This window comes from Henckelia pumila, chromosome 2 (assembly GCF_033568475.1).
Source record: "Henckelia pumila isolate YLH828 chromosome 2, ASM3356847v2, whole genome shotgun sequence".
Classification (NCBI taxonomy): domain Eukaryota; kingdom Viridiplantae; phylum Streptophyta; class Magnoliopsida; order Lamiales; family Gesneriaceae; genus Henckelia; species Henckelia pumila.
This window is the reverse complement of record NC_133121.1, coordinates 125,986,694-126,010,073: the sequence shown is the minus strand read 5'-3', so window position 1 is coordinate 126,010,073 and position 23,380 is coordinate 125,986,694. Positions and strand designations below refer to the sequence as shown.

General features: G+C 33.2%; 1 protein-coding gene across 8 annotated transcripts; it reads right to left on the bottom strand.

Annotated features, from left to right (window-relative positions):
• Positions 1 to 1,057: 1,057 nt before the first annotated feature.
• On the bottom strand, positions 1,058 to 22,033 carry LOC140881031 (putative F-box protein At1g57690). Of its 8 annotated transcripts, none has more exons than XM_073285989.1 (6): positions 21,699 to 22,033; positions 21,122 to 21,212; positions 20,153 to 21,009; positions 19,896 to 20,051; positions 18,992 to 19,024; positions 18,386 to 18,867 (listed from the first exon to the last, which is right to left on the bottom strand). In XM_073285989.1, exons 3-6 carry the CDS (start codon positions 20,915 to 20,917, stop codon positions 18,502 to 18,504), a joined length of 1,320 nt encoding a protein of 439 aa, XP_073142090.1. In that variant the 5' UTR covers positions 20,918 to 21,009; positions 21,122 to 21,212; positions 21,699 to 22,033; the 3' UTR covers positions 18,386 to 18,501. The 8 variants fall into 8 exon arrangements, with proteins under 8 accessions (XP_073142093.1, XP_073142090.1, XP_073142091.1 ...); XM_073285990.1 differs by having other exon boundaries at positions 21,725 to 22,033; XM_073285985.1 differs by having other exon boundaries at positions 20,153 to 21,212; positions 21,605 to 22,033.
• Positions 22,034 to 23,380: the final 1,347 nt, after the last annotated feature.

The following is a 23,380-nucleotide window of genomic DNA, read 5'->3' as shown; positions in this document are numbered from 1 at the left end:
AAAATAATAGTATTTATTAGTTTGTACTATTTTAAAAGAACAATTTTCATCCATTTAAAAAATAATCTTGATTGGTAGGGATATTTCTAATTAAATATATATGTTAAATTTTAATTTTACAATCAAAATTTTGTATACGAATTTTTTATATATATTTTACAATAAAACTGACTAATAATATATATAAAAAGAAAACTAAAAATATATATATTTACATATATATATATTCGGGTATGATGACGAGTTTTGTATTCAGGGACGGGAATGGAGAAGGCATCCCTGTCCCCGACCCGCCCCATTTCCATCCTTAGTGACTATAATGGATGCTGCAGATATCACTTCAATCAACATCCGAAATGAAAGGAAAGAGTTGCATTTTGTCATGTGCCGAAGCGTGACAGACCCTAACAGGGTCTCGATTGAGAGATCTGCCCAGGAGATCAGGATATCAAGTCTTACTTCTCTCACACTTATTCACTTGGACGGAGCAAATGTCACCGTTCTCATTGTGAAACAATCTGCAGCTTTAAGTTATAGGATGTTGGTCTAAAAGTATGCTACCTGGCAATATGTCAAAAACCGCAAGTGTCAACAAACTCTAGTGTCATTTAGTTACAATGTCATACTTTACACATGCTTGTAAAAACACTTGAATTTTATGGGAGAAGAGACTTGTAAATTTGCTTGATAGGTGAATGAGCTTATTTGCAGTAAATATTAATGTTTTTCATTTAACTTGTTAGTTTATTTTTTTAAAACTTGACTAAATAGTGTGTGATGAGCATGTATTATTGATATTAAAGCTCTAGCTCTATCGGTGCGGACTAAGTATTATAAGAGGCCTTTAGGGGGAGCCATGAGGTGACATGTGGAACCCTCACAAGAGAAGTTCAAGAAGAGGCAGAGAAACAAAGACAAGATCAGAATAAAAGAAGCTTCGGGAGTCTTATAAATTTACATAAACAAACACAATCTCAATTCTCAAAATAAACCAAATACATCATCATATTAAGGTTGGAAATACTGGAAACTGGAAATACCACCGAAAATGGACCATAACCTTTATATAATTCAAGATTGATTTATAAAACAAAAAGTAAATATTATTTTATAACTAATACGGTTTTCGTCAGAGAACTGAGTTCCAGCTTCTTGGCGCACTCTTTTGTTTCCACCCTTGTCCTGGCCCCAAACCCAATCTCGACCAGTTTCTCTTGATCCCTTTGACAAATACATGGAACACCTTCTTCCTTGTCACACATAGTAGAGCAATCGCACAGCTCTTGTTCATAATATTCACTCTGGGTATCGACAACAACCATCTCAACAGATGGAGGAACTTTAAACAAGTGCAGAACAATTATTTGTCACTCAAAAACACGATGTATCCAGATACTCCGACATTCTTAAGATATTTATGGCAAAACATGGTTGCTGATGCCTGTACTTCAGGAAACATCATCATGTAGGTTATCTGTCATGTGATTAATGGAGAGCAGTGTTAAAAACATAATGATGCAGGGCAGGCTCATTACGAAAAGAAAAATATTAACAAAACAAACAAGATTTCAACCGCAATCAGAGTTGATTACCGTACCATATACCAGGGTTGATCCACATGTAGCTTATCTGCATCCATGGAAAGAGAATAAAAGGCTTAACTCAATTGATTAGAGCAAGATTCTGAAAATTAAAAAAAAATCAGGCAGAGGAAATCATGTTACCAAACCTTTTGCTCACATTGGTTTGACTTGTTCATCAAACTAGTTCAAGTAAAATAAAAGAACATACTCAACAGTCAACAACTTTGTTCAGATTGATCTAACTTGTTAACTTTCAATTGTATGCAAGATTGATCTAACTTGTTAACTTTCAATTGCATAGCATACTGAACAAATTTGATCCTCGTAATCAATCGTATATCACGAAATATCAACCTATAAGCGTTCGATTCTTCAAACGAAACAAAAAAAATAATCTCTCTTAGAATATGTTCTAGCAAAAAAGAGCTTATTTTAAGAGGGACAAGTGCATGAGATTTGAGGATAATTAGAGAGAGCACAACCGAAACAAGGAGAAAGGGAGACCAAAGCACCTATTGTGTTATAACATAAAATGGGAAAAATTAGGTTAATACGCAGAGCCTTAGATGTCTCTCCTCGAGAAATAAAAGCAAACAAAAGGCACGACAGGGCTAAGGATAACAATGGGGCGGGGCGGGGACGGGGATGTCTTCCCCATCCCCGTCCCACGAATACAAAACTCGTCCCCATACCCGCCCCATTCCCCGTTATTTTTTTATCGGGGATTCCCCATCCCCATACCCGCGGGGAGTTAATCCTCATCTCCGTTCCCATACCCGAATATGTATATATATATATATATATATTATTTTCATTTTTATATATATTATTATTCAATTTTATTGTAAAATATAAAAAAATTGGTGTATAAAATTTTTATCGTAAAATTAAAATTTAACATATATCTTTAATTAGAAACATCTCTTTCAATCAAGATTATTTTTTAAATGGATGAAAATTGTTTGTTTTAAACAGTACAAACTAATGAATACTATTATTTTTAATTTTAATATTTAGAATAATTTATAAATTATTTAAAGATTTATTAAAATTTGATAAATAAAAAATATTTATACTTAAATATTATTATTATTATTATTATTATTATTATTATTATTATTATTATTATTATTATTATTATTATTGGGGCGGGTTCGGGGATGGAGATAGCATCCCCATATCCGCCCCAATATGATTCGTTGATTTTTAAAAATCCCCAAACCCAAACCCAAATCCGAAAAATCTCCTCGATACCCGCATTGTTTTGGATTTTCCCCGCGGGTCCCCAAACGCGTGGAAAAAATTGTAATCCTAACAGTCACATAGTGAGTAGGGTGAAAATCTTTTATCATTGACTCCACTATCTTTTGTTGTTGGCACCTCCTCCGACGAGCATGTTTCAGTTTCCTTGATTGATTATCAGCTCCTTCAGAAGCCTGGTTGACGTCAGCGCTTGCAGCCACATGTCGAGCCTCAAGGACTGTGACAAGCTTCATGTATATTTTTTGTTTTCTTCCACTCCTTGATGCTTGCTTTCTTTTGTATCTGTTCAATTTGTTTTCTATGGATTCGAGTTCACCTTGTGTTTGTATCAAATGATCATTTGCTGCATTACACCCTCGTTGCGCCCAGAACTTTATATTTGCACTGCAAAGGAGTTTCTTAACAGTTATCCGGATGCTATTTGTGGGGACCCGAGTTGCTAATCTCATCTTAGGGCAATAAATGATTAATTAACAATTAATCAAAAAAATACATGAATAATAAACCAAGAGTTAAATTTTTTTTTTTTAAAGAAGGTCCCTCGCTCGATCGGGTAAACTTTACCGATCGAGCGAGCACAAAGTAAAAACTCTCGGTCTGCATCCATATTGGCCTCGCTCGATCTGTAAAACTTTACCGATCGAGCGGGCATAAAATCTCAACCCTCTGTTTTGCAAAATAAAGGTCTCGCTCGATCGGTAAAATCCTACCGATCGAGCGAGCTGTATTTCCAGAAAATCTGCAGGAAACACTCTTATTGTCAACCATGGAACATGCATAAATATACTCTTTAACAAGCTGCTAAATACTATACATGCATTGACAAATTAATCCTAACATTCAAATACATCCATTCTTGAATATAAACTAGGATTTACAGACACATGTACAATATTCCTTGTCTTCTAACATGTTTCTATACAATACATATCAGCTGCTTAAAACCCGAATCACCACATGCTATCTCTCTTCTCAAGCTATCCAAGCCAACTCTAGCTTGATCATGCCCCAACCTGATGCAATGCACACATACAAACAAAGCAACAGCCGGATAACTCCGGTGAGAATAAATCTCAGTATGAAAGACATGCATAGACATCATGAAAGCATATGGAATCTATATGCTATAAAACTCTAAAATCATAAAACATGTAATAACATTTAAATCATAGAATCATCATCGATGCTTAAACTCTTAACACATAATGATTCATCTAAAGCAATAGCACACATTCATATCTTGAATAGCGCATCACAATATTGCTAGCATTTATAACTGCATAATCTAAACCATAGAAAACTCTAGGTTAATGCATAAATGCAATGCATGTGCCAAGGAATAGGCTATCAAATCTGATATCAATAAAGCTTAGTTCTTTGGGATCCCGAGGAATAAAATAACTATCAAACCGCCGACACTCCCAATCGAGGCGGCATCAAGTATTTTAATCCTCTGACTTTGGTGCAATTATAGAGAGTCTTCTGGCTCTGAAAGCGAAGGCTGCAATCCATGCCACTCAACTATAATTCTCCAAACGTCATTTCGCAATCTAGGCTAATCTGCCCTTATGCTTTAAAGGCTGGAGTTCAAGATGAATGCAACATAATATGTATGCATTAAAGACTGTAAAACATCTTGAACATATAATCACATAATCAAACAAAGCATCAAAACTCATATAAATCACAAGAGCACTGAAACAACTAAGTATGTGATTTCAGGATAACTCGAAAATCACCACGTTCTCGAGTTGTTCTACCTGGCAGGAATAATGTCGATTCATACCTTTCATCGCGATTCAAACCTCTTGAATCTGTTGCCAATGCTGATCATCTCAAAGCTAGCCAAATCAGTCATACAATGCTGCTCATTTCAATCAGTGCTACTTGAAGGTATTCTTGATTCAACTTCAAACACTTCAAGTCATTCGAACTCGAACGCGTCGATTCAACTTCGATAATCTTCCATTCAAATCTGAAATAGATTATAACATATCTAAACATCAATTTCCAATCTGAATCGATGATTCTTTAGAGCTTATTCAGTTCAAATCTTGCTAAGACAATCAGAATTCAAACCGACGTCGCAACTATTCGAGTCCGATAAATATTTCAATTCAAATATCATCATATCTACATTCTAAACTCAATCTCATATTCAATTCATCCACAATAAACTTGAAGATGAACTCTAGACATTTAGAATGCATAACAATTCAAAATCTTGAACCGGCGGCGTAACGATACGATTTCGATCTTTCCAAAAGCTTAAACATCAATATGACAATCATATCAATCTCATATCATCACCAATTCTACAGCTAAAATTCTAAATATGCAGCCCCATAATTTTAGAATTTCAACAAGTCTTTCAAAAATCAAAAACCTGTTCAAACGACAATCTTTTCACGATCCATCTTAGATATGCTATCGTCGTATATGCTAGAACATGTTTATACAATCAAATCTTAATTCTAACAACAACTTAAAATTAAAACATGGTAGAACTTCATAAAACTTACGTCAAAACGTAGCACTCGGAGCTGTGATCGCAAATATATGTTCAATCGGAAATTCTACCGGGCGGATCAAAAGATATCGGAGTTGAAAGGAACAAAAATGGTTTAAAACCCTTCCCTTTCCTTTATCTCGTTTTCTTTTGAAGTTTGGGCTGCAATCTGATCATTTTCTACAGATTACACGTTTTTATGGCCAAGTTGCAAGGCAATTTGCACTTTGGTCCCTGAACTTTGGCCTAATTGCAATTCAGTCCCCGGACAAGCGATTTAATTCAATTTTAATCCTAAATAATTTAAGAATAATAAAATTTAATTTTAAACTCTAAATATTCTCAAATTAAATATTCTCGGATTAAAATTAAATCATTTCGGACCTTATCGCATTTTAGTCCTTGAATTGCTCAATATTTGCAAATGGGTCCTTGCTCGGATTTCATCCTCAAATTAAATCCTTGATATTTATCATCTTGGAATTCACGTCTTAAATTTCATAAATATCAATTCAAATATTTTTAATCTTTTAATTTAAGAATTCCGGATATTAAAATCTTAAAATCCGAAAATCCTCAAATTAAATATTTCTGACCCGAAATTGAAATCTCTAATTGTCATAAATTCTTATATTCATCTTTTCTATTTTATTCGGAATTTAAATCTTAAATCTCATCATTAAGAACTTAATATTTTCGGGCCTTACAATTCCTCCCCTCTAAGGAATGATTTCGTCCTCGAAATCGCATTCGATCTTACTGCTGATTCTCGTAATCTGTATAGCTGACTGAAGTAATACTGACTTCAATTCTCTGAGCTTTCAATATCTATTCTGATATCTTCTCTTCTATCGTATCTTAATCTTCTTTCTGATTGCTTCTGCAAAACATATAATCACTGAGTCAACTTAGATCTAAGTTGCTCTTTCTCGTAATCTAATCAGCTTCTCTTAAACTCTTATATGCTTCTGTTTTATCTGAATTGAATGCACATACATATTCTAGCTGATATTCTTCAGCCAATGCATATGGATAACAATTCATCTATCTGACAATTCGAGTATTAATCCATAAGCTAGATCAAATACTCATAGGAATCAATTCTGAAACCTCTTTCTGAACCTAATGATGCTCGGAAAAGAACTTCTTAACTGATCATTCTGTTCAGGCTTCACATTTCTATCTGTTACTCATTTGCTCATTTTGTTTATGATGTTCTGTTCTTATTCTGTTCGAAGCAATCTTCACATTCTCCATCGTTTCTTGACTCATATCTGGTCTGATAGCTGATATTTCTGAAAGATCGTTTCAATATAAAGACAATTCTGTGTTTCTGATCAATCAATCATCAAAATACTATCTTTATCTCTATAAAATAGCTGTCACAGGAATCATGGTAATCAAGTGGAAAATAATCAATCAATTAGTACCGAATCTAATACTATAGTTCTGAGCATATCCTCAAAAATCTGGATAATCACATCTGATAGTCCACTAATCAGAGGATGGTATAATGAAATCTCATACAACCAAACACTCAGAACATCTGACAATCAATGCCACAATCTAGAAAACAAATCTAAAGTCTATATCTTGACAATAGATTTTCATAATTCCTGTAATCTGATCATCTTGCTAAATGCATAACCAGTATCGCTTTATGTTTGTATCATATCTAATACAACATATTCATAAATCTGTCGAAATCTACTACACTCTAAACCTCAAAACCATGACGATTCAAGTAGATTCGAACCAAAGTCGTTCACAAAGTTGATCTGATTTCAACTCTTATGTAACTAATCTGTTACATAAACCACATGAGTTCTTCTTTTCTGCTTCTTTTACTGGAATTTTCGTATTGGTACTGTTAATTATGTCGTATCTGCTTTCAATTCTTTCACCAATACTGATTTCCAAGTAATGACTACATGTAAGTCATACATGTTTAGACAACTGACTGAATATTAAATATATTGTCATATGCCTCTTTCAGAATCTGATATTCCATATCTAGAATATCTGGCATAATCAAACAATTATTCACCGCAAAAATTCATCTGTTCTGCTCTGCTGTCTTATCTCTTATCTTAATCTAGCATTCTCAATCAATATTCTATTGCTTGATCTAAGATCAATGTTGCTTTTATCTTTCCAAACCAATCGAGTTTAGCTTGGATCGCAACAATTCTGATCGTTTAAGTATCTGTCAAGCATAAATATTCAACAAGTACAGATCTGTACCCAATAAATTCAGCAATTATCTAAAACCCAGAAATCTTGCTAGTATTCTGAATCTTAATTTCTATCAGTTACGAGCCAAATACTTCAAAATACACTGAATAAATACATCAAATAATCAAAATTCTCAAATCTCAGCTCACAGGAACTTGCTCAAATCAAGATCATCCAAAATTACATATTCTGAATGATAAAATCTTCTAAGTGATACCATATCACTTGCATCATAAAAATCAAGAAGAATGAATCAAATTAGACTCTAGCAAAGAAATAAGAGTCCATCAAACTCGATCGAGGTCGAATACAAAAACCTCAGAATCGATAGCAAGAGATTTAAGAATCATGATTTCTATTATGTAATAGCTTCAGCAAAATTGAAGAGAAAGCTCAACTGTAACTGATTTTTCTTATTCTCTATTGACATGAGTTCATTTATTAATTCTTAGCTGACAATAGTCGAATATAATCTTTTCGACTTAACTTATTTTCATAGAATTAATCATCATTTCGGCACTACATAACTCTTTTCTACGCAATCTGCTAGCTGTTTCTGAAGTTCTTCAGTTCACGTAATGCTCTTCTATACGATTTGCCATAATACCATTGTACTAGACACCACTCTATATAGAACTGCATTCATGTCGTAGAAAAATCGATATATGTCATTGAACTATTTCTGTACATTCTAACCATTGACATATCTGTCAATTCTAGGTTAATTCTGTACTAGTTCAATATATCGACTAAACTTCTACTGACATTCTTCCACGATCATCGTGATATAAACAGTACCGACATAATAGAAATTTATTTCTGCAACTCATATCAAATAGATCTCTACTCATTGCTATTGTTGATCTAACGTAATCACTGCACAGAATCAATCAATTCTTATCTGATACTCAGTTATTGCATTAATATCTATAATGCATATTCAATCTTATTTCCTCAAGTCTGCATTTCATCTTCTCTGTGTAATCATTCAAATGCATTTCTTCTACTCAAAGGCAAAAATCTCAGCAAATATATTGAATAAAGGCTCATCAGATACGGATTATAGCATAACAAATCACTAATCTATGACTGTATACTATGCAATCAATATATAAGCGGTTAACTAGAATTAACTCACTTACCTGTAATATGCTTATCTGATACAACTTGAGCCTTTCAATCTTTGCTGTTGTTGCCACTATCTCTTGCTTCATAGCTATACTGCTATGGAAGTTGTAGTGGAGGTGATGATCATAGTGTTTCCACAATTACAAAGGCATGAATAAAAATTCAACTCTGCCTCGTACTACCGGTTCATGATTTCGTTCTTCTTTTACTGGCTTGAAATCAACTTATGTGTCTCTACTGTTCTATCATCTTTAGCATATACGAAAAGAAACAATTCTGTTTACTTACCTGCCAAACAATTTCAGTACTTATTTTGGCAACTTCACCAATTTCTTGCTAAGTCCTCAACACGGTTCTGTTCTATCTGAGGTTCTGTTCTGTCTGAGGTTCTCATGCTATCTGCATAAGCTGTCTTATTCGATAACAGAAGCAATCGATATGGCATAGATTATAATATACAATTTAAGTATAACATACATATAATCTCATGCTTCTGAATAGAACACATGCTTGCAAATTATCATGTTTTTCACATAATACAAACTTGCAACGAATTCATTTATTCTAATGAATTCAAGAAATCATGCATACATATCAGCATATAAGCATGTAATTCGCATATCGATAAAGCAAGCAGTGTTCAATCAAACAATCATCGTCGCATACAATTCTGTAAAAGCAAGTAAAGCATACTCATGCAATACTATAAATGCATGCGACTCAATCTACCCCGCTCAACTTCTATCTTAGTCCAAGACTTTACGCTCTGATACCACCTATTGTGGGGACCCGGGTTGCTAATCTCATCTTAGGGTAATAAATGATTAATTAACAATTAATCAAAAAAATACATGAATAATAAACCAAGAGTTAAATTTTATTTTTTTTTTAAAGAAGGCCCTTCGCTCGATCGGGTAAACTTTATCGATCGAGCGAGCACAAAGTAAAAACTCTCGGTCTGCATCCATATTGGCCTCGCTCGATCGGTAAAACTTTACCGATCGAGCGGGCATAAAATCTCAACCCTCTGTTTTGCAAAATAAAGGCCTCGCTCGATCGGTAAAATCCTACCGATCGAGCGAGCTGTATTTCCAGAAAATCTGCAGGAAACACTCTTATTGTCAACCATGGAACATGCATAAATATACTCTTTAACAAGCTGCTAAATACTATACATGCATTGACAAATTAATCCTAACATTCAAATACATCCATTCTTGAATATAAACTAGGATTTACAGATACATGTACAAGATTCCTTGTCTTCTAACATATTTCTATACAATACATATCAGCTGCTTAAAACCCGAATCACCACATGCTATCTCTCTTCTCAAGCTATCCAAGCCAACTCTAGCTTGATCATGCCCCAACCTGATGCAATGCACACATACAAACAAAGCAACAGCCGGATAACTCCGGTGAAAATAAATCTCAGTATGAAAGACATGCATAGACATCATGAAAGAATATGGAATCTATATGCTATAAAACTCTAAAATCATAAAACATGTAATAACATTTAAATCATAGAATCATCATCGATGCTTAAACTCTTAACACATAATGATTCATCTAAAGCAATAGCACACATTCATATCTTGAATAGCGCATCACAACATTGCTAGCATTTATAACTGCATAATCTAACCCATAGAAAACTCTAGGTTAATGCATAAATGCAATGCATGTGCCAAGGAATAGACTATCAAATCTGATATCAATAAAGCTTAGTTCTTTGGGATCCCGAGGAATAAAATAACTATCAAACCGCCGACACTCCCAATCGAGGTGGCATCAAGTATTTTAATCCTCTGACTTTGGTGCAATTATAGAGAGTCTTCTGGCTCTGAAAGCGAAGGCTGCAATCCATGCCACTCAACTATAATTCTCCAAACGTCATTTCGCAATCTAGGCTAATCTGCCCTTATGCTTTAAAGGCTGGAGTTCAAGATGAATGCAACATAAGTTGTATGCATTAAAGACTGTAAAACATCTTGAACATATAATCACATAATCAAACAAAGCATCAAAACTCATATAAATCACATAAGAGCACTGAAACAACTAAGTATGTGATTTCAGGATAACTCGAAAACCACCACGTTCTCGAGTTGTTCTACCTGGCAGGAATAATGTCGATTCATACCTTTCATCGTGATTCAAACCTCTTGAATCTGTTGCCAATGCTGATCATCTCAAAGCTAGCCAAATCAGTCATACAATGCTGCTCATTTCAATCAGTGCTACTTGAAGGTATTCTTGATTCAACTTCAAACACTTCAAGTCATTCGAACTCGAACGCGTCGATTCAACTTCGATAATCTTCCATTCAAATCTGAAATAGATTATAACATATCTAAACATCAATTTCCAATCTGAATCGATGATTCTTTAGAGCTTATTCAGTTCAAATCTTGCTAAGACAATCAGAATTCAAACCGACGTCGCAACTATTCGAGTCCGATAAATCTTTCGATTCAAATATCATCATATCTACATTCTAAACTCAATCTTATATTCAATTCATCCACAATAAACTTGAAGATGAACTCTAGACATTTAGAATGCATAACAATTCAAAATCTTGAACCGACGGCGTAACGATACGATTTCGATCTTTTCAAAAGCTTAAACATCAATATGACAATCATATCAATCTCATATCATCACCAATTCTACAGCTAAAATTCAAAATATGCAGCCCCATAATTTCAGAATTTCAACAAGTCTTTCAAAAATCGAAAACATGTTCAAACGACGATCTTTTCACGATCCATCTTAGATATGCTATCGTCGTATATGCTAGAACATGTTTATACAATCAAATCTTAATTCTAACAACAACTTAAAATTAAAACATGGTAGAACTTCATAAAACTTACGTCAAAACGTAGCACTCGGAGCTGTGATTGCAAATATATGTTCAATTGGAAATTCTACCAGGCGGATCAAAAGATATCGGAGTTGAAAGGAACAAAAATGGTTTAAAACCCTTCCCTTTCCTTTATCTCGTTTTCTTCTGAAGTTTGGGATGCAATCTGATCATTTTCTACAGATTACACGTTTTTATGGCCAAGTTGCAAGGCAATTTACATTTTGGTCCCTGAACTTTGGCCTAATTGCAATTCAGTCCCCGGACAAGCGATTTAATTCAATTTCAATCCTAAATAATTTAAGAATAATAGAATTTAATTATAAACTCTAAATATTCTCAAATTAAATATTCTCGAATTAAAATTAAATCATTTCGGACCTTATCGCATTTTAGTCCTTGAATTGCTCAATATTTGCAAATGGGTCCTTGCTCGGATTTCATCCTCAAATTAAATCCTTGATATTTATCATCTTGGAATTCACGTCTTAAATTCCATAAATATCAATTCAAATATTTTTAATCTTTTAATTTAAGAATTCCGGATATTAAAATCTTAAAATCCGAAAATCCTCAAATTAAATATTTCTGACCCGAAATTGAAATCTCTAATTGCCATAAATTCTTATATTCATCTTTTCTCTTTTATTCGAAATTTAAATCTTAAATTCCGTCATTAAGAACTTAATATTTTCGGGCCTTACACTATTCAGCTGCCTACTATCATTCTATCTCATAAGCAAAAAAATTATCAGATCAAATTCTACAAGAATCCAGCTCATTTCACTCGCAACAACCCAACAACAATCTCAACTAACTAGAGAACAAATTAATGACAGTAAAAGAAAATCAAACAAAAAACTCACGGTCATTTTCGAAAGTATTGAAATTAAAGAAACCTACTCAAACCCAAACATAATCTAGAAGGACAAAAAAATAAAATAAAATCAACGATATTGACAAAAAACTACAATCACAATAGAGAATCGTGAAATCTCTATCAATTATATTAATACGGGAAAAATATGGAATCGAAAAGATATAGAAAATATTGATGAGATATTGTCTTATAATGTGACATGTGACATCATAAATGAAAATGATGATCATGAACCAAAATCTTTTGGTGAATGTAAAACTCGGCATGATTGGGCAAAATGGAAAGATGTCATTCAGGTTGAATTGGATTCGCTAAATAAACGTAATATTTTTGGACCTATAGTCCAACACCTGAAGGTATAAAACCTGTTAAATACAAATGAGTTTTTATACGAAAGCGAAATGAGAAAAATGAAATAGTAAGATATAAAGCTAGACTTGTTGCACAAGGTTTTTCTCAAAGGTCGGAAATTGATTATGAAGAAACATATTCTCCTGTTATGAATGCAATTACGTTTCGATATTTGATTAGTTTGGCAGTATCTGAAAATTTGGAAATATGTCTTATGGATGTTGTTACAACTTACTTATACGGATCAGGTGATAATGATATATACATGAAAATCCCTGAAGGATTTAAGATGCCTGAAGCAAAAAGTTCAAAACTCAAAGAATTTTATTCTTTGAAATTGCAAAGATCATTATATGGGTTGAAGCAATCCGGCCAAATGTGGTATAATCGGCTAAATGAGCACTTGATGAAAAAGGGATACGTAAATGATCCAATATGCCTTTGTGTTTTCATCAAGAAAACAACATCCAGGTGTGTAATTATTGATGTATATGTTGATGGTTTAAACATCATTGGAACGAATAAGAAAATTCAAGAAGTTATGATGTACTTGAAGGAAGAATTCGAAATGAAGGATCTTGGAAAAACCAAGTATTGTCTGGGTTTGCAAATCGAACAAAAAAAATGTGGAATTTTTGTTCACCAGGTAAATTATACAGAAAAGGTCTTTAAACGTTTTAATATGGATAAATTAAATTCATTAATTACTCCAATGGTTGTTAGATCATTAAACATAGAAAAGGATCTATTTCATCCATGTGAAGATGATGAAGTTATTCTTGGTCCAGAAGTACCATACCTAAGTGTCATCCTTATGTATCTTGCAAATTGTACTAGACCTGATATATCTTTTGCTGTAAATTATAGGCATGATTCAGCTCATATCCAACAAAGAGGCACTGGAACGGAATTAAACATATATTCTGTTATCTATGAGGAACGACAGATTTGAGATTTTTGTATTTTAAAAATATCAATCAAAGTATCATTGGTTAAGCTGATTCTGGATATTTATCTGATCCACATAAGACATGTTTCCAAACCGGATATTTATTTACTCGTGGAGACAATGCAATTTCTTGACATTCACAGAAACAAACACTCGTAACAACTTCATCACATCACGCCGAGATTATTGCATTACATGAAGCAAGTCGTGAATGTGTATGGTTAAATTCAATGACAAAAAATATCCAAACATCGTGTGGATTGCCAGTAGACAAGAAGCATGCGACACTATATGAAGATAATGATGCATGTGTTGCTCAAATAAAAGAAGGATACATCAAAAGTGACAGAACCAAACATATCCCCCCAAAGTTCTTTTCTTACACTCAAGAGCTTGAGAACAATAAAGATATTGATATCTGTTATATTCAATCAAGTGAAAACTCATCAGATCTCTTCACAAAGGCACTTCCCACGACGATATTCAGAAAACAAATATATAACATTGGGATGTGCAATCTACGAAATATGTGAAGAATCGTTCATATTAACATGAGGGGGAGTTTACGTGGTTGCACTATTTTTTTCTTACTATTGTTTATATCCCAATGAGTTTTTCCTAGTAAGGTTTTTAACGAGGCAACATAAAACACGTAATAAAGACAATCATCATATCACGATCATCATCACAAGGGGGAGTATTGAAAATATGATATTAATATTTAAAGTTGAATGTTGAATGTTGAATATTGAATATTGAGTTGTTTGACTAATAATATATATAAAATGAAACTAAAAATATATATATTTACATATATATATATTACGGTATGAGGACGGGGATGAGGATTAAGTCTCCGCGAATATGGGTATGGGGAATCACCGATAAAAAATAACGGGGAATGAGGCGGGTATGGTGACGGGTTTTGTATTCGGGGATGGGGAAGACATCCCTGTCCACGACTCGTTCCATTGCCATCCTTAGGTCATAAGCAGTCTGTGCTTCCGCTTGTTGAGCCTCAAATTTTTGGACAATCTTCATATATTTTTCATTTTTTTTGTCCGCTGCTCGACTCTTGTTTTGTTTGATATTTTTGCAGCTTTGTGTCAATCAATTCAAATTCACGCATTCTCGTTTGAAACAGCCTTTCTGCATCATCGTGACTTTTCCTTGTTCAACATATTGTCGCAGAACATACAACATCTCAAAGGCATTATACACAAAGGCAAAGATGAGAATGGAGATTTTAACAGTCATACTATTAGAGTCACTGTTGATTGTTGGTGAATGCAAGTGGCAATCGATCCAAAGAGCACGAAACCTTTTGCAAAAGGAATGGAAAATAAGAACATCTAGAAGCTAGATGGCTGAGTGATGGCAAACAAATTTAATAATTAAAAATTGAATATATCAACCTAAAGTGTCGCAGGCAGCACACCAGCTTATTAAATTTCAAGTATATACAAAAAATAATACACAATACATTCAGATTCAGAACATAGTCAATCACAAAGAAATTTCACTCGAAGTGAAGAGAATTGAGCAAAAAAAGCCAAGCAAACAAGCACTGAACAGGCCAATTCGAAAGTCAAATAAATTAATCAAAAGTAAGACATCCAAGTAAATAAAAACCACAAAAACCCTAATTAATTCCTTCAAAATCTCATCAAAAACACCCATAAAACCCGGACAACACATAACATCAAACGGAACAATCCTCGGGAATACCGAAACTGAAAGCTGGAAGAAGCGCAAGAAAATGAAGGAACCGCAGCGTAACTCACTGTATCAGCAGGAAATGGAGTGTTGCAACAGATCCAAACAGAGGGATCGAGAGATGGCGCAAGAGAGAATGAAAGTTTTCTATTCAAAAAATAATACACAATACATTCAGATTCAGAACATAGTCAATCACAAATAAATTCCACTCAAAGTGAAGAGAATTGTGCAAAAAAATTCAAGCAAACAAGCACTGAACAGGCCAATTCGGAAGCCTAATCCTTACTCAACGACGCAAAACTAAATTATTGGAAAGTATGGCATCCAAATAAATAAAAACCACAAAAACCCTAATTAATTCCTTCAAAATCTCATCAAAAAACACCCATAAAATCCCGGACAACACATAACATCAAACGGAACAATCCTCGGGAATACCGAAACTGAAAGCAGGAAGAAGCGCAAGAAAATGAAAGAACCGCAGCGAATTACATAGCGATTAAATTTTAGTAATAGTTGGACATACTTATGACGAGTTATTGAATATCTGCTGTTACGACAAAGTAATTTTTTTTTTTTACAATAATATATAGGTTTATTGTACAATATTAGATCTATAGTTTGAAAAAATTTTCTTTTATCGAACTTCTTATAAATTATGTTCGTGGTACCTAAAGATGTTTATTTATTTTAGAACAGTGCTAGTAACTCATTGTGATTATAGAATTGTATAAAGATACACGATAACTTATGATTCACTCTAATAAAATAAATAGTTAAAATATTTTATTCTATAATTTATTATTTAAATGAGATCAGAAAGGCTGATATATTATTATATGGTTATATTTGGCTTAATATTTTTTTTATTATGCGTAAAATGTATTTTAATTGAAAATAATATTATTATGTCAAAGTAAATAATTATTTTAATAAATTTTTTAACGGAAATTTAATATTTAAGTAATTTAATAAATAAATAGAAATAGAAATAGTAGTGATGCATTGTTGTTTTAATCAAAAAGGTTAATAAAAGGTGATAAAATAATTCATAGCGTTATTTAAGGTAGATGAATGATTAAAAATATATCTCTTTTTCCTTCTTATTCCCCCTTTCCTTTTGTTTGGGAGACTGGAAATTTTCCTTCTTGGATAGAAAACATTGTAAATTGAACATCGTGTAATAATGAAATTTACAGGTTTTCTTGTCAAAAAATAAAAAAATAAAAAATTAAGTTAGTGAATTGGATAGTCATGCGTTGTTCCTTTTTTTTCTTTTTCTTTTTTGGCAGTAACAATATTCAATAAGTTTTTTTTTTTTTTTTGAGAGGCAATATTCAATAAGTTAAAGTATCAAATGAAACAAATTGTAAAAATAAGAACCTCTCAGCGAATTACATTTTGTTGTTTTAGAACGGCAGTGCTAATAACCCATTGTAATTATAGAGTTGTGTAACAAACACTACATGACTTATTAATTAGTAAAATAAAAAATAAAATGTGAAATTGAACGCACTCTAATCTAGTCAAATTAGAAATAAAAAGATAGTATTGTGTGTATTTAAATAAATATTTAAAATATTTTATTCTATAATTTTTTTAATTTAATAAAATAAAATGACCTAGTTAAATAAGAAAAATGATGGTATATTATTATATTGTCTGAATATTTTTTTATTATATATACGTGAATTGTATTTGAATTAAAAATAATATTATAATGTCAAAGTAAATAATTAGTTAGATCAATTTTTAAACGAAATTTTATATTAAAATAACTGCATAAATAAATTGAATTAGAAATAGTAGTGCTGCATTAAATGTTAATAAAAGGTGGTAAAATAGTTCATAGGGTTATTGAAGGTAGTTGAATTATTTTTTTTAAAAAATCTAAAAATTTGCATTGATGAAAAATAAGAGCGTGTGCATTAAAAACATAATCGAAATGGTGTGTGTCAGTGACAAACGTACATGGTTTCGAAAAGATGTGGCCGCCTCCCTTGAAATGTTAAAAAAAATTTAGTACTATATATATTATATATTTTTGAGATAAAAATTTTAATTGTACAACCTCGTCCTCAATAACAAAATAGTCGCTTCCATTTTAACTACCATGAAACTCTAATAAAGGATAATAAAGAAAGATTTTGAGATCACGATGAAATATTAAAAAAAAATCATTTTAATTGTTAGCATTTTAAAATATTTTATGACGAAGTGTTAGATATTTAAACAATCATTTTAACTATGTTAACTGTTAGCATTTTAATGATACATTGTCACGTTTTTTCCCTTCGACCAGAGGGTTGCGTCAATGAGACCCGCTTTCTCCTCTTTTGTTTATTATTGCGGCAAAATATCTTTTCCAAGGGTTGGATGATTTATTTGCTCATCATAGAAGTCTTCTATGCAGGAATTTATAAAAACTATTTTTAAGTACACTAGCTTTATTATTTTCTTTTTTGCCTTTGCTCTACATGATCTGATTTTTGTTAGGTTTGGATTTTCGAATTTTATGTATTTTATTTTTCGAGGCAATGAATAGTATTACTTTGTTGACTTTCCATTCAAAAAACATATAAAATTATTTAATATATTTATTTATATATTATATTACACACGCAATCCGTATATTTCGATGGCTAATTTAATTAAAATAAGAGTCCCCCATTAGTAAAGAGCTCAATTTATTGTAATAAGATAGTGTATTTGAGTTAAAAAAAAAAAAAAAAAAAAAACAAATACTATGAGCTTTTATACCATAATAAATAATAATTCAATTTGACTCAATTGAATTAAGGACTTTTTTTAAAAACAAATAATTATTGACTTTATTTTTATTTTTATTTTTTTTACAAAATTTGATAAATACCCAAGTATTCCAAGAGGCAGAGAAACCAAATACATTTTCATTTAACGTTTGAAATACTGGAACTGGAAATATCCACAGAAAATGGGAGCATAACCTTTATATAATTCAAGACTGATTTCTAAAAACAAAAATAAATATTATTTTATAACTAATGTGGTTTTCTTCGAAGAACAAAGTTCCAGCCGCTTGGCCCGCTTTTTTGCTTTCACCGTCGTCCTGGCCCCAGTCTGAACGTCGAACATTTTCCCTGGATTCCTCGAACAAATACATGGATCACCTTCCCAGTCACACATACTTAAGCAATCCCACAGCTCTTGTTCATAATATTCACTCTGGGTGTCGATAACAAACATCTCAACAGATGGAGCAACTTTAAACAAGTGCAGAACGAAACTTACGTCGCTCGGACACCCGATGAATCCAGACACTTCTACCTTCTTAAGATTTTTATGGCAGACAGAGTCTGCTATCAGTACTTCAGGAAACATCATCACATTGCTTATCTGTCATGATAATTGATAGAGAGCAGTGTTAAAAATATAATGATGAAGAGCAGGCTTCTTGCGGAAGGAAAAATATTAATAAAACAAACAAGATTTCAACAGTAGTCAGAATTGATTTACGTACCACATACCATGGTTGATCCACCTTGTAGCTTATCTGCATCCATAGAAAGAAAATAAAAGGCTTATCTCAATTGATTAGAGCAGGATTCGGAAAATTAAGAAATCCAGGTAGAGGAAATCATGTCACCAAACATTTTGTTCACATTGGTTTAACTTGTTTCAATTTCCATATCATCAAACTGGTTCAACTAAAATGAAAGAATGTACTCAACAGTCAAAAAGCTTGTTCAGATTGATTTAACTTGTTAACTTTCAATGGCATAGCATACAATTAAATTTGGTCCTCGTAATCAATCGTCTATCACGAAATATCAACATGTAAGCGTCCAATTTTTCAAACGAAACAAAAAAAAATCATTACTCTCAGAATCTGTTCTAGCAAACAAGAGATTATTTGAGAGGGGACAAGTGCTTGAGAATGTTTAGAGAGAGCGCAACTGGAACAAGGAGAAAGGGAGACCAAAGCACCTATCATGTTATAACATAAAATGGGGAAAAAAATAGGGTTAGAGCAAAATAGCACCTCGCAGCGCCTTAGCGTGTCTCTCCTCGAGGAATAAAAGCAAACAAAAGGCACGCCGCCCAGGCCTCCCCTTCCCGAGGTACCTAGGCCATGGCAAAGTGTGATTCGCCACGTAGGTTAGAGGCACAAAGGTTGCACCTCGCCTGGGGCGTGCTTTTTAAAGCCAAAAATTTTGAACAAGTTAAATACATAATCAAGCTTGGCCGATTCCAACAAGTTAAGCTAGGCATGCCTCCGATGAGCAAGTCCAAATCAATATGAAGCCAAATCATAGATAACATGCCTAATGGTTCGGTAGGAATACATTTAAGAAAAATTCGTATTATTCTAATTCGATATATATAAACTATAAATGTCGAATATTTATAGAAAGAACCTTCACCTTGATTCTAAATTCGTGTAAGAAAGGAGAAACCTTGACCAATGATGCAAAGAAGAGAAGGCTTCGGCCAACTTGTGACACGATATTCAATTCCAGCCGTTTGAGGGACTGTAACTGAGGCAGATCAAGAGGAGCTAAAATTTCTCTTCGAGGAATCTGACAAAGTTTGAGACAGGATTATAACAGTGATTTTCCCATTGCTAAGATTAGCTATTATTAAATATTAGCAAACAAAAGTACAATGGTAGAAAACCAACAGCAGTAGCAAGATTTAATGTCAGCTTCACCGGCTGAACTGAATAACTTGAGTGTTTGTTAGGTTCACACATAAAGGACTGGCAAAATCCCCCGCCAAGACTTAGCTCAGAGACATTTGGAATTTTTTTGAACAGCATTCTGATTTTTTTCCCATTGTAAGTAAAAGAGACAAGATTCATCGCAGATACTTTCAGACTCTGGATTTGGCAGCATTCGGATATTTCCATAACTCTCAAGTTCGGTAATGGATCAACAACTTGAAGATTCTTTGTAATATAAGAGGCCCTTATGCATAGCTGTTCAAGATACGGACATGATGCTAGGAAATGCTGAACAACCTCATCCTTAATGTGAACATAAACCAACCTAAGGGACCTTAGCGAACCAAAAACAGGCTTGACCTCATGAGTATGTGGTAACAACTTGTCGATGCTAGGAAATTTGTACCGGCAATATGACCTCTCACAGACCTGCAAATCCAAATCAAACCTTTTTACTTCCTTCTGCATTGCAAAATGTATCCAACTATTGACGCCACTAAGTCGAGGCCGTGCATGTCTAATTCGTATAACGAAACTATCAACACTTGGACCCTGATGCAACTTCAGGACACGATTCACCCTGGCTTTTAACTCTTTCCATTTGATTTTACTTCCAGTGGCACTATCCATATCCTCAAATTCCAACGTGCCAGATGTAAACATCCATAAATACCGCCATCTACGTGAGAGAATACTAGTCCTGGCAGCTTCTTTGAAACTCATACAAGAGAGAATGGCAACAAGTATATCATCGGAGAACTTGTCAATCCCATTACTACAGCATTCTGTCTCTCACCCCTCAAACAATCGACACCCTGAATGCGTAACGTTGGCGTACAACACGTAAAAAAGCAAACTTTAGTAACCCTTCAGCCAGGATGTGTGATTATGGAACTAAAATGATGTATGGAAAAATCGACTACGCACCTTGTGCTTCCGCTCTCGTTTTCTTGGATTTCGTGTAGCTGTATCCGCCTGGCTCTGACGAGAACAAGTTTTGTCCATCTTACCACACTAGCTGAAGAATTGATATGGGCAAAGATCACAAATTTATTCTGGAGTAGAAAGGGGGAAAAAAAGGATCTTTCAATTGTTCCTCTTAATTAACAACAATAAAAAATACTGACATTGTTAAGTTAATAGGACTCTGAATTAGAGAGGAAAAGAAGAATCACTCCTAATAGGATTAAAAAATATATATATAAAAAAAATTGGATTTTAATTTAAGGCGTTAAGAACCCTAGATCTCAAATATTCCCTTTTTCTTTTTCTTTTTTTTTTTCCTTTTGTTTTCTGAGTGTCCGAAGATCTCAAATATATGTCCGGAGGAACTGAAAGATTTAGCCTCCGTTGCATCGTTAATTCCTGTTTACCAGAATTCCAAGGTTCAGTTTCTGCATGTGATTTTACCTAGCTTGTTCTTTGGGATAGTCAGCCGGTAAAGTTTCGACCATTTGAGTTAGGTGGGAAAGAGACCCATTGGTATTCATGCATATATACCTACCAGTAAAGCCGTTTCTTTGAGTTTACCCGGAAATTTCATTGTCCAAGATGAACAGATCATGTTTCAGTTTCCAAACAGCCATTTAAGTCAGAAGTTGAGGGTGGTATTGCGGCCAACAGTATCATTCGGCGGTCTCCAATTCTCAGATGACGGCTGTGAAGGTGCTGATCCGACTACGGGCCTGTTGAACGGCTGAATTGTTTTTGTCTAGAGGGTTCAGAAGTCTTGAATATGTTGCAAAGTCTTGGCTTTCTTCCTGGTTGGTATTATTCTGGTCCAAACAGTCTCAAGCCCTGTTATGTTATTCCCAATGTGTTGAAAAACAAGAAGATTCATTCCTGTTATGGCCAAAGCCTTGTAACCTTACCGGATTTCGTTAATGGGTCACTTGGTTGTATATATACATAACGGTCGTAATATGCAAATTTTGCAATTGATGTGATTTCTTGCCGACCTATTAAAAGTTTGAGGTGCATTTAGGTACTACTTTTTAGCAATTCGATACCTTTGAGAATAGGCATCCTAAATTTTGGAATAGTTGCACAATTTTTACCTAAATACTAATCCTTACTTCACTTTTACGAAAAGTGAGATTTGTTTTTGTTAACTACTTAATGACAAGAGAATAAATAAACTTAAAAATAAATAAAAATCAAGGATTGAATCAATCTTAGTAAATTAAATTCAAATGATGGAGAGAATGTTGAGATTTTCGGTTCACCTCCCCCTCGTCGACTCTGAAAATTACTTTAACACGTTTTGACAAGATTCCCTAATTCATTAACATACTCTTTCAAGTTATGCTAAACTAATTCAATGCTATGAAATAATTAAATGTCTTCAATTATTTATCATAGATAATTGCAATCACGATTCGTGGAATCCCTCAGCTTTCGACCTACTGGACTATGACTATCAACATGTATCCAATTTCATATGTCTATGTAAATTGTAGATCCATGAATCATGCTATTTGTTCCTATCATGAAATTTTTCTTTCGAAATAAAACACGATATAAAATATTGAGAGAGTTAATTACGCTCCAACAATGCGAAATAAATCAATAGCATAATTAAACATTCATCGGAGGTCAAAACCAATATTCATGAGTCGACAATCGGGTTCGGATTCCCTAAATCCCAACAAAAGATGTTTAGCTATACATAGAACTCATAACTAACATCAAAGTGTTTACTTCAAAACAAAGATAAAAGAAAAGAATTTTTGAAGAAGAAGAAAAATTGTTTCACGATCGTTCTTCGCTCTTCCGCTTAGCCGCCAAGAGATGTGCAAAAGATCCCTTTTTTACCTAAAAATCGATCCTTATATACAGGGACGGATCCAAGAATTAGATTTAGGATGAGCTTGAACTTATTGTTAAATAAATTATATATTATTATGAAACATATATAAATTATATATGTGTATTTAGATATAACGAAAGCCAATATACCAACGTAATGCCCCACGAAATTTTAAAATATAAAACTCATCTATAATATATATTTATATATATATATCCTTAGCTAAATCTTGTTGAATAAATAAATTGACAAAAAATCCCAAATAAATTTATTTATATTTTTATTGCGAAATATCTTCTTCACAAGCTTCATTATTAAAAAAAAAAAAAAACCCCCCACTAATTAATATTGGCGATAAAAACATATAACATAAGATT